Source organism: Aquarana catesbeiana, linkage group LG03, assembly GCF_042186555.1.
Source record: "Aquarana catesbeiana isolate 2022-GZ linkage group LG03, ASM4218655v1, whole genome shotgun sequence".
Classification (NCBI taxonomy): domain Eukaryota; kingdom Metazoa; phylum Chordata; class Amphibia; order Anura; family Ranidae; genus Aquarana; species Aquarana catesbeiana.
Genome location: NC_133326.1, coordinates 555,313,914 through 555,326,623, shown reverse-complemented (window position 1 = coordinate 555,326,623; position 12,710 = coordinate 555,313,914). Strand labels below are relative to the sequence as shown.

Genomic DNA, 12,710 nt, shown 5'->3' with positions numbered 1-12,710 from the left:
TCGGGGGTCTTTTAGACCCCCGATCCCTCCATAAGAGTACCTGTCACCACCTATTACTGTCACAAGGGATGTTTACATTCCTTGTGACAGCAATAAAAGTGATCAAAAATTTTTTTTTTAAACACAATTTATAAAATAAATAAGAAAAAACTTTTTTTTAAAGCGCCCCCGTCCCCGCGAGCTCCCGCAGCAAAGAAAACGCATACGGAAGTTGTGCCCGCATATGTAAACGGTGTTCAAATCACACATGTGAGGTATCGCTGTGATCGTCAGAGCGAGAGCAATAATTCTAGCACTAGACCTCCTCTAACCTGGTAACCGCGAAAATGTTTTTAAAGCGTCGCCTATGGAAATTCTTAGGTACCGTAGTTGGTCGCCATTCCACGAGTGCGTGCAATTATAAAGCGTGACATGTTTGGTACCTATTTACTTGGCGTAACATCTTTCACATTATACAAAAAAATTGGGGTAACTACTGTTTGGATATTTTTAAAAATTCTTGAAAGTGTCCCTTTTCCCAAAAATTTGCGTTTAAAACACAGCTGCACAAATACTGTGTGATATAAAATATTGCAACAATCTCCATTTTATTCTCTACTAAAAATATCTATCTATCTATCTATCTATCTATCTATCTATCTATCTATCTATCTATCTATCTATCTATCTATCTATCTATCTATCTATCTATCTATCTATCTATCTATCTATCTATCTATCTATCTATCTATCTATCTATCTATCTATCTATCTATCTATCTATCTATCTATCTATCTATCTATCTATCTATCTATCTATCTATCTATCTATCTATCTATCTATCTATCTATCATGTTTGGGGGTTCTAAGTAATTTTCTAGCAAAAAATACGGCTTTTAACTTAGTCATGAAACGGTTAAATCAGTCAACGGCTTGGAATTTTGGACAGCTATATTATCTAAGAAACCCAGAAAACATGGCCTTTTAAGGGTACTTGAGGACCGAGGTTGAGAACCACTGATGTAGAGGACCTATCGTTCAGTGAGGATTATTTATCCCTTACCTGCTATCTTGCAGGGTACCAAACATCAGTGTAACATGCAACTGTCTGTTCAATACTACTTGACCCCATAATGAGACCAATGTTTTAAATGCTAAATTTATACTTGGATACTTTTATATAATTTTGTACCAAAAAAAAGTATGTTTTATATTTAAAAAAGGGGTTGTAAATAGACATGTGCAATTCATTTAGTTCCGAATTTGTTTTTTGGAAATTCCAAATTTCTGAAAAAAGCGAATGAAACAAACAAAATTTGTCAGTGCAGATGTATAGTTGTAAACCCTCCTGTTTTTTCACCTTAAAGCATCCTATGGTGCAAAAACCCCACTCACCTGAGCCGTTCGCTCCCTGGGCGGAGACGCGCTCACCTTCTCTGCCCGGGGATCTCAGCTCTTGATTGGACAGATTGATAGCAGCGCAGTCATTGGCTCCCGCTGCTGTCAATCAAATCCAATGACGCAGTCGCCGGGGCCGAGTCCAGCATTCTGTGTCTATGGACGCAAATGCTGGACTCGGGAGCCCGCCCGCAAGGTAACCCCCAGGGGGTTTACCGATGCGAGGAGCAGCCGTAAAGGCTGCCGGGGCACCCCAGAAGACTAGGTTCGGGGCCACACTGCAAAACAAACTGTGGAGGCAAGTATGATTTTTATTTTTTTCAAATTACAAACATAACAAAATCACTTTAACTTGCAATTATTGGGTACTGAGAAAGTCCACTCATTTTTAATTTGGGGACATATGAAGGCATTTTCTCCTGCCCTTCATAACCCTTTAAAAAGGAAAAAAAAAAAAAACTCACCTTTACAACCAATTTAACTCTGATGGGTGCTTATAATGGTCATCTTTCATTTACGCAAAAGCTTTAACCCAAAAGTTAAAGCTGCTATAATTTTCTTAAAGTGTTAACTAGATTTTAGTTTCCATTTGTGGAACATCCATCCAGCTCTGCCTGCAGGAACTACCATCCCACCTAGCTGCTCTGAAGATCTTCCAGGGCGAGGGATAGGAAGGGTTAAACCCAAGGCCGTCCTGAAAGCTTGCTACCTGTGGCAGTCTCCCTTTATGAATCCCTGGGTGTGCTAATGTACACCGTCCTTTACTTCCTCCTCAAACCAAGACGCTGATACGAACATCCAAAGCTAGCCCGAGCAGAGACTAGCCTTGTGGCAGAGACAAACCCCCCCACCCCCCCCCAAGACCAACAGGCCTAGGAGGGAAAAAAAAAAAAGTCCATTTTGTGTGGAACTCAGCTTTAAGGGCTGAGCTAGGGGATTGGCCACATTCCCTCAAGAAAGCAGATCAGTCTCTCCTTGCCTCCACCGACCAACTTCTAGAAGATTTTCCAAATTTTAAAATCCAGGGGGGAGGTACCAGAGACCTGCCCTCTGGAGCCATCCAGACTGACCTGCAGTAATCCTGACCCAATTTCTGGCTTACAAAGCATGAGTTATAACTTAAGTTTGCCTACACTAACATAGTAGCACACTACAGGATGCTACATAAAGAGCAATTTGCTAACTTGAGTTCTTCACCACAATTCATTAGAACAGCTTCACCTGCTTCCTGAAATAAAAAAAAAAAAAAAAAAAGGAGAAAAAACACCCACCATCACAACTGAACATGCTTTTCATAGTCACCAATTGTGGCGGCCCATCCATAAAAGGCGCACGGGCACCACCTCACTATCCATGCATCCAGCCCTTTAATCTACATGCATGGATCCCAATGGGTTTTTTTTTTTTTTGAAGCACATGATTATAACCAGAGGCTCCAATACAGTGTAAAAAGTCTACACGCCCCTGTTAAAATGTTAGGTTTCTGTGATGTAAAAAAAAAAAAACACACAAGTCATTTCAGAATTTTCCACTTTTAATAAAAATGAAGGTTGCACACTTTGTTGAAGCACCTTTTGATTGTATTACAGCACTCAGTCTTTTTGGGTATGAGTATCAGGATGGCACATGTCGACTTGGTGATATTTGCCCACTCTTTGCAAAAACACTTCAAATCTGTCAGATTGCGAAGGGAATCTGCTGTGCACAGCCCTCTTCAGATCTCCCCACAGATTTTCAAATCGGATTCAGGTATGGGCTCTGCCTGGGCCATTCCAAAACTTTAATCTTCTGGTGAAGCCATTCCTTTTGGTTTAGCAGAAGCCTGAAGGATTTGTACCAATATTGACTGGTATTTGGAACGGTTCATAATTCACTCTACTTTGACTAAGGCCCCTGTTCCAGCTGAAGAAAAAGAGCCCCAAAGCATGATTCTGCCACCACCATGCTTCACTGTGGGTATTTTTAGTGATGTGCAGTATATTTGCGCCAAACATATCTTTGAATTATGGCCAAAAAGGTCAACCTTGGTTTCATCAGACCATAACATATCTTCCCACATGTTTTTGGCAGACTTCAGATGTGTTTTTGCAAAATGTAGCCAGGCTTGGATGCTTTTCATGAGAAAAGGCTTTAGTCTTGCCACTCTACCCCAAAGCACAGACATATGAAGAATGTGGGATTTTGTTGTCACATGTACCACATAGCCAGTACTTACCAGATATTCCTGCAGATCCTTTAATGTTGCTGTAGGCCTCTTGCCAGCCTCCCTGACTAGTTTTCTCCTCATCTTTTCATCAATTTTGGAGGGAAGTCCAGTTCTTTGTAATGTCGCTGTTGTGCCATATTTTCTCCACTTCTGTGTTCTATCGTATATCTAATGCCTTGGAAGCTCTTTGGTACCCTTCTCCTGACTGATACCTTTTTAACAATGAGATCCCTCTGATGCTTTGGAAGCTCTCTGCGGACCATGGGTTTTGCTGTAGGATGCAAGAAAATGTCTGGAAATACCTACTAGAACAGCTGAACTTTATTTGGGGTAAATCCGAGGCACTTTAAAATGATGGCAGGTGTGTACTGACTCCTATTTACCATGAGTTTGAATGCAATTGCTTAATTCAGCTACATCCCCAGTTTTAAGAGGATGTGCACACTTATGCAACCATTATAAGTCATTTTTACTGCTTCCCCCCCCCCCCCCCCCCAAAAAAAAAGATGTTTGGTTTTCAATTGGAGGTGTACAGTTTATAGGTCACATTAAAAAAAAGGTGGAAAAAGTTCCGAAATATAGCTTTGTCCATTTTTTACATCACAGAAACCTGACATTTTCATTTTAACAGGGGTGTGTAGACTTCTATCCAATTTAGGCTTCAAAAAAAGGGTGGGCTCGGGGTGCAAAGCACAGCATCTGAAGCCCACCCAGTTGTGGGACAATAGCAAATGAAAATTCGCCATCGTCACACTGTTACTGCCTCCTGACCAATCAGAAAGCAGGTCCTGAGACCAGGTTCCCGACTAGCCAAAAGGAGAGGCTACCCTATTGGCTGAGGGAGGAGACGTACGGCGAGCACAGTGCCATGATGCCGAGGGGGATAGTGTGGCTGTGCATGGTTTGCCGCTCCCCAAAAGCTATACCACCGGCTGCCACTGGTCACCAATAATGCAACCATACTCCTGACTACAAAGATTATGAAAGTCCATTATAAATTGCTACCCTAGGAAAGCTGCCAATTGTTTTTATCAAGATTAAACTTTGGTAAATAGATTTGAAGCCATCTCCTTTGGGTAGGTTTAGCATATTCATCACATTTTACTGGTAGAAAGGAAAGCTATTTGAAAAGTTAAATTTACCTCCTTTGGTGGTTCTGGTTCACTTATCTTTAAAGGCAGAGCTTCAGGTTGAGGGGTGCTCACTGGCCCCTGCCAGGGTTTAGTGAGTGTAGTCAGCGAAGGAGGGGTCTGCCACCTCTTTGGCTCTGGCAGTTTTACCATTGTAGCTGCTGGCCAAGCTTTTATGGCTTCTGGTTTTATGCATTTGACATCCTCTGTTTTCTGCACTTCTGTGGGCCTCATCTGATTAGCTCTCAGCACAGTGGGCCTAATAGAAAGCTGGAAAGTGGAAGGTCAGAGTTAAACCTCTGCTTAGAGCCAAAAAAAAAAAAAAAAAAAACAATCAGGTCCTGAAATTCCACAAGAGAAAGTCTACACTTATTTTTTTAACTTAGGTGACAAAAGACTAGTCGTGTTTTTCTCCCAAGTGCAAAGATGGCCAGACATTTTGCTGTAACCATGCTTCCACTAGCTAAAAACAGCTACCATGATTTCAGAACGAGAAAGTAGTTTGTTGTGCTCATGGGAGGATGACTTCACTCAGTTTGCAGCTATTAGGACAAAAACGAACAGTTGGAACATATAATTAACCAATTTGTGCCTAGAATTCTGCTTTAGTATCCTCCAAGCTTGACCATACAAGAACAAGTCAAACAACTTCTCATTAAAGTGATGGAACCTTACCTCTCGACAGTCACGGTCAGGTTTCACACACTCCACAAATGACTCTAAAAAGACAGACTTTGAATTAATTTCCTAGTTTAGGTTACATACACTAGATTTTTGAACATTCATGTGAAAATTCTCAGGACACACGTTGACTTGACCAATGTTATTCATAAGTACTTTTGATTTTTCAGGTGTAACTATTTGGCTGTTGAACAAATAGACTTTCAAACAAAAACCACAGAGCGGGGGGGTGGGGGGGAGCCATCTCCTTTAAAAAAAAGTTTGTCATTATGGCCAAACATCATAATTTGACCCCACTACTGATTAGAAAAATCAAACGTCCCAATACATTTTTACAGTTTTAATAAAATTTGGAATTAAATTCTACTAGTATAACCAGGTATAGCCTTAAAGAGTTAGAGAAATTAGAGCAGATTACAGCAGTGGCAGCAAAATATCTTCTCAAAGTTTGAGTCTGGCAGTGAAAGATATACAGTATGCTGGCTGTACATCTGCATTTTGCTGAAACAGGCATTTTACTGGACAATACCAAAAAGTCATGATTGGTGGTGTGGTGCATTGCATGTTGAATGCACCATGGTGCTGATATTGCAAAGAAAACGGGACAGATTTGTCCATTGAGAAGCCTTGCCCACTAGAAACAGTGGTGTGGACCACCTTGTTAAGCTATGCAATGTGACAGGGATTTGCAAATTGACATTTTATTCTGTTTATCCGGTCATGTAATGTATGTTTGACAAAAACCTTAAACATGCATACCTTGCGCTCTCACTATCTCAACTAACTTTGTCACTTTGGGAATCTCAGTTTTCAGTGGCATCTCAGGCAAAACCTCTGGCTTCTTCTCTGGAGGAGGATTAGGGACATTTTCAAAGTAGCCACAATCCAACATTCTGGCAATGAGGTCTTTCAAATGTTTATCTAGGTTAAGAGTAAACAGGTTATGCCTACCAGGAGGGTAGTGAATTTTAGGTATTAAAAAGACACTATACTGAAGAGTTGTATCTGAAGTTTGTATCTACTGCAAAGGTCACCACAGATTTTAACAGCTAGGCAAGGTGACCCCTTTAGATATACACTCTTGGGTAGATTATGTCAAATGAAATGTCCCTTGCACCACAATACCAACCAACAAAAATTGCCAAGTCAGGAGTACCAACAGGACTTTACTGCATTCTAATATGAGTCAATGGCTTACTATGCAGAAAAGACAGACGAGTCCTGTAGCATGGCAACTCGCATTATTTTTCCAAGTCTTGCCAATTTGGAGATCCTTCTGCCACATAAGACAAAATATAAAAACCCACACCTTTTTCCAGGTGTCAATGCCTGCAATATTACAAGTCCTTTTCCATCTTTTTAGGACAAAGTGGGCAAGCCTTTCCAGCAGGGATACAGATGAGGATTTAACCCTGATGGGCCGTTAAACCTTACTCATCTAGTCAAAGCCAAACACATCTTGACTTTTAATACACCAAGTTAATGGTTTGAGAGGCAGTGCCCTCACATAATGGTTCCTCATATGAAGACTTACAAGGCTTTAGCAGTAAACTTACAGGTGGTTCCAGCCACTGTTTTCTCATTGCCCTCTAGCAGATTCCAGAAGTAGCCAGCTGACTGATCCATCTCATCTTCTAGACTGAGAAAACAAAAACATTAAACATGCAAGTGACTGGTGGCCAATTTCACCTGGTTTTCAGCAAAAACGTAAAGCTGGCCACACAATCGGATTTCCCCATCCACACACCGTGGTACTACACTAATCAGTGCCACAGGCTATAGCTGGCAGCACTAATACATTTGAAAAAACCCTGAGCATTGTACAGAAGTCGATTAACTTTTGTACAACCAGCCTGCCCATACATGGAATGAAATTTAGCCAGTCACTGCTGAATTGGCCCAATTTCGATCCATTTATGGCCACCCTTACAGTTCTTACAATCACTAACTTGAGAGCTGAAAATGATCCTACATAAGGTTAGGCAAGCCCATCAGCTCTAAATAGGAAATAAAAACCCTTGGCTAGAACAAGTCTAGTCTTAAACCTCTAAACTGAATGACTAGCACCATTAGGTGCCCTTTATGTTCAGTTTGTCTCCTCACATAGTAAAGCCTGTAGAAACACCTAGGTTTCAGCGAAGAAAATAAGCACATATATCTGGATATAAAAAAAAAAAAGTCATAATTTCTCCTGCATTTAAAAAAATAAAATGCATTAAAATCATGAAACATTGTCTGGTGGCCCCTTCTCCCAGCCTGCTGTCCACAATTTCTAAGATGTCCCAATATCACTAACCCTTTTACAGGTGGAAAAATCAGCTTGCAAATTTTACCTCATGTGTTTGAACCGCTTGTGGCAGATCAGCTTCGCAAACTTGGTAAGATAATCCTGTTCCTTGAAAGAGAGGTGCATGGCTCCATTGAGTCCATCCTTAAAGTCCCCCTGGACGTGATCCTGAGAGAAAGACTGCAGCAAGTACTGGATCTGCAGGACTCTATGCAGCCGCTTCTTTTCTGCTTCAAGCCTTTGGACTTGCTCTCGCCTCAGTGATTTTTTCTGGGCTTTAATCAGCTGAAAAAGTCCAAAAATGACTTATGCAGTGGTGCTTGGGTCCTACAAGACCTGGGGCAGGCCCAGACAGGCTGAAATTCACACTGCATGTTTGACAGCTATAGGTAAAGACAGATTTTAGTGCCACTTTGGACATGCAGGGGGTAGTCCAGGACACAAATACAGTCAATATTACACACCCCTGTAAAAATGCTAGGATTGAGATAAAATAATTTCCCCACATGTAAAAAGAGTGAACTAGAATTCAAAAAACATTTCCCCTTGTAGAGAAAAAAATGCACCCCCTTGAATACTTTTTTGAAGCACCTTTTGGTTTTATGACCAGTCTTGGGGTAAGAGTTTCAGCATGGCACATCATGCCTTAGGAATATATTTGCCCATCCTTCCTTGCAAAAGCACTCAGATTGTGAGGGCATCTCTTATGCACAACCCTCCTCAAGTCACCCCAGATTTTCAATATGAATCAAGTCTGGGAAAATTTCAAAACAGATATTCTGCTGAAGCCAATTTAGAGGTACGCTTTGGGTTGTCATGCTGAAAAATTCCTCTTGATCAGCGCTTTTAAGCAGAGGCATGAGGGGGTTTTTATTTTTATTGACTGGCAAGTGGAATAGTTCTTGTCCCTCTACCTTGAATAAAGCCAAAGTACAGCTCAACAAAAGCAGCCCCAAAAGCATAATTCTGCCACCATGCTTCACTGCGGGTATGTTTTTTGGCGATGTGCAGTTTTGCGCCAAACATACTTTCTGGAATTATAGCTAAAAAGTTCTATTGTGCCATATTTTCTGCACTTAATGACCATCTTCACTGTGTTGCATGGTATAACTAATGTGTTAGAAACTTTGTACCTTACTCCCGACTGATGCCAAAAATTAGATTCCTTTGATCCTTTCTTATAGACAAGTTTAGGGATGGCCCAGCCGGTGCCTGCACCTGAATAAAATTTGGAGCGCTTTTTCAGAGTAAAGCGGACAAAGGCTTCCAAGGCAAGTTGTGCCATGCTAAACGCCTACCTGAAAAAGGCTGCTGTCAATCATAAAAGGTGTCATAGTATTAAGGATGTGCATATTTGTGCAACCACTTTATTGTAAGTTTTCTCCCCCTTTAAAGTTTTCAGTTTTTAATTAAATTATACCGATCCTATTACAGGTGGAAAACATTTGGTAATCAGATTTTTTTACATCTCAAATCTAGCATTTTTATAGGGGTGTGTTGTGTAGGGGCATGACTTTAAATCATGTGTCAAACACAAGGCCCGCAGGCCAAATCCGGCCCTCCAGGCCATTTCATGTGGCCCTTGCACCTCTCCTGCAGCAACAGAGAAGCTGGTCTCTGACCCCATCTCAGCAGGCAGCAGAAAGAACAGAACTTCTTCCAGGTAGCAGCTCAAGATAAAAAAAAGGGGGGGGGGGTCACTGATGTAAGGGAGGATGGGGGGCCAGCTTCTAACCATGGGAACGTGCTCTGGATATCTAGTCTTAAAGATACAACTGGCCCTTTAAGTGCAACTATTGTGCTGATGCCACCCATGATGAAAGAGTTTGATGCCCGTTTTACATCTACTGTAAGTGCACTGAAGCCAGGGATATTTGACAATAAATCACACTTGTAAGGGCTGTTTAAAATATCAATTTACTGTATTGTATTTACTGGTATGAAGCTTGACTGATAGTTTTAAAGTTTTGAATAGTTTGAGTCAGGAAGTGAAAGTGTTGCCATCTGACCCACTTAGAGAAATTTGAAATGGGGAGGAAAATTTCCAACCACTGGACCCACGAACATGAAAACCTCTTACAGAGATAAGCCATTTTAAAATGGATGTAAACCCAAACACTTAATTTCAAGTCAGATTTAAGTATTAAAAAATGAAGGTCCCTTTTCAGGAACTTCTGGTAATATGATGAACTATCCATATATCAAACTGTGCTTCTGTTCTTCATTGAAATCCAGACTTTTGCTTCTAGTGCAGACAATGGGCCATGCCGATTTATTGTGCAAGCATGTTGCACCACTGCCACCATCAAGGTGTCTACCCTGAGCAATGACAACTGTTACTGCTGGAGCAAGTGAACGGACAGAAAATGAAGATCAGAAGCAACAAGGTGCATGCTCATAAATAAAAGCTACTTACATCTTGGTTGAGAGCAGAAAAGGTCTTTTGGAGCTCCTTAGCAAATTCCAAGTTGTGAAGCACCTCTTCATATTTCTGCACTGCTTCCTGAAAGACAAACCCCAGAGCAGAGACCAGTCATTTATGGTCCTTGCTATGTAGGAGGGTTTAATATGTTTTTTTACTGCACTCAAGATTTGTGGTTCCATCACACCCAAGTACTAACTGAAGCAGCCAACACAACTCAATATCCAAAAGACAAAAATGGTGTTTAAGATTTACTTGAAAGCAGGAGGGAAATAAAAATCACCCTCCAAAAACAAAATCCAAACCATAGACTCCCCCCTAACTGCCGCGCTTTAATGAAACCAACCTTAAGAGTCTGGTACTCCTTAAAATAGTCTAGCAACTTCCCTTAGTCATAGGCAATGCCTTTTTCTACTAGGTTTAAAATCACTGTCCTCCTTTTGGTGGACCACACAAATTCACCAATCCATTCCTTCATAGAACGGGGCCCGTCTGGTCCTGGGTGGTTCTTCAGGACTAATTTAAGGTTTCCCCTTGGAACTGTTCCAATATACCCAGGTCAGGCACTGGATCAGGTCACACCTTCAGGACAGACTGGCCTACTACACTATCTACAGACACATGCCGCTACACCTCCCCGGCGCCTAAACTCATCTCTATAGATAAATCTCAACTTAACCGATTTCCCCCTCCGTGCATGCTTACATGACTTGCAGAGCAGCCATCAGAAATTTTGGGGCCCCTTACACAGCTTTAGGCCTGGGCCCCCTGGGGCCTGATCACCAACATTCCCCAGGGCCTCCCCACTGGCCATCCCACTGAATCCGCCCATATTGTGGAGACTGGAGGAATGGATAGATGGATGGTGCTGGATGTGGATACATTGTGGAGACTGGATGGATGATGCTGGTTGTGGATAGGCAGGGCCAGTGCAAGAAATTTTGTTTACCAAGGCAAGTATGCATTTTGGTATCCCCCCCCCCCCCCCCAACCGTCCTACCAACCGCAAAGCAAACCCCAACTCCGATACAGTACAGTGTCATTAGGGTACAGACTGGTCTTATACACAGACACCATTTTGTCCATTATATGCAGATCAGTCTATTCTGCTAACACTTACGTACAGAGTTCAGGAAAGTGTGGTACAAAGTGTAGGGGTCAGGCGAGTTCTGGGAACAGAGTGAAGGGTTCTGGAGTGCATTATGCATTGGGTGCAGGGTTCAGGAGAGTGCTAGCTAGAGTACAGGATTCTGGAGTGCAGTATGTACAGGAAGGTGGGTTCTGGCATGCATTATGTACAGGAAGGTTGGTTCTGGTGTATGTTTGTACCTAGTGTTCTCTTGAACCTTATACACGAGTACATTCATCCATGTACATCCAAATACTGCACCTCCGTTGCAACCTCAGCAATACACATCTCTCCCTTCATCTTCCCTTCCCCCAAAGCTTCACCATCCTCCACGTGAATACCTTTATAAAAGAACTTTTCTGTACACTGCTTTTCTGCTTCTGAACTCCCTGACCAGATAGGAGATAAGGATAGTGGTGCAGAGCAGGGAGGCTGTTGAAGCCGTGGGAGAGCTGCTCTACCCCCACTTTCAACTACTGCAGAAACTGAAAGCTGAAAAAACCCTGCCTTGGTACCTTTTCCCCAGCCAGCAATGTACAAATGCCTCTTCCCCTATACACTGGTTGCTTGACAAAGGGGGTGGGTATGGGTAGTAGTCCCACCCATACCAGACATCGCAGCTCTGAGCTGACAGGTGAAATCTCTTGTCCTGGTTGCACAGTGGACATCCAGCTGGCTTGCTCGTCCATCCCTGGCTGTGCTGGATGTTATATCAGCAACAGAATGTGTATATGCTCCCTTCTCCCTCTCTGTAGCGGGGGGGGGGGCAGGCGGGCCCCTTGGGACGCTCAGGCCCCTTGCAGGAGTACTGCCTGTACCCCCCTGGTGGCAGGCCTGACGACATGGTGGGGACGAGGACTTCAGGCCCCACAAAGCAGAAGACTGGCAAGCTGTGTGGTCCATGGTCATCACTTGCACTATTAAATGTTTCCACTCTTGAATCACCTTACAAGGTGCTCATTAGGTAGGTGGTATTTAGTAACCACAAGATAAAAATAGTCCTAGTATCCACTCTCAACCAAGTTAGAGTACCAGCCGATTCGTCTTAAACAGGATACCTGCCCAATTGCAAAAAAAAAAAAAAAAAAAACTGAAAAGGATTTTGGTGGGGACAAGAGTGCCCCCGGAAAGCAAAATAAAAGTGAAGGGTCAACCACGGCTTGAGGTACAAAAACATGGTAGGCTTTATCTAAAAGTAAGGGGGGGGGGTTAATACACACACACACGAGTTAAAGTATATCCAAGGAAAACAGTATCCCAATTAGCACAATTCATCTCGCTATACTCAACCAAAAAAATAAAAACATGCTGCAGCAATAGATAAAAATGCCTGCTGTCGGGCCCTGCAATGGCTACGTGACGTTTTGTGCACTTCTTCAGAAGTATTTAGTAGACTCCAAGCTTGCTCATATGTTGCCTGGGTTTTAGAGCAGGGGTCTCCAAACTTTCCAAAAAGCCAGTTTACTCTCCTCCAGAC

The 12,710-nt window shown here is 42.3% G+C and overlaps 1 protein-coding gene across 1 annotated transcript in view; it reads right to left on the bottom strand.

Annotated features, from left to right (window-relative positions):
• CAPRIN2 (caprin family member 2) overlaps nucleotides 1–12,710 on the bottom strand; it is a 108,691-nt gene that overhangs the window by 43,791 nt on the left and 52,190 nt on the right. The window contains exons 3-8 of the mRNA XM_073623595.1: nucleotides 10,099–10,185; nucleotides 7,729–7,967; nucleotides 6,952–7,034; nucleotides 6,155–6,316; nucleotides 5,390–5,433; nucleotides 4,727–4,984 (exon numbers count right to left, since the gene is read on the bottom strand). Coding sequence (XP_073479696.1) covers nucleotides 4,727–4,984; nucleotides 5,390–5,433; nucleotides 6,155–6,316; nucleotides 6,952–7,034; nucleotides 7,729–7,967; nucleotides 10,099–10,185 — 873 coding nt within the window. The remainder of the gene's footprint in view (nucleotides 1–4,726; nucleotides 4,985–5,389; nucleotides 5,434–6,154; nucleotides 6,317–6,951; nucleotides 7,035–7,728; nucleotides 7,968–10,098; nucleotides 10,186–12,710) is intronic.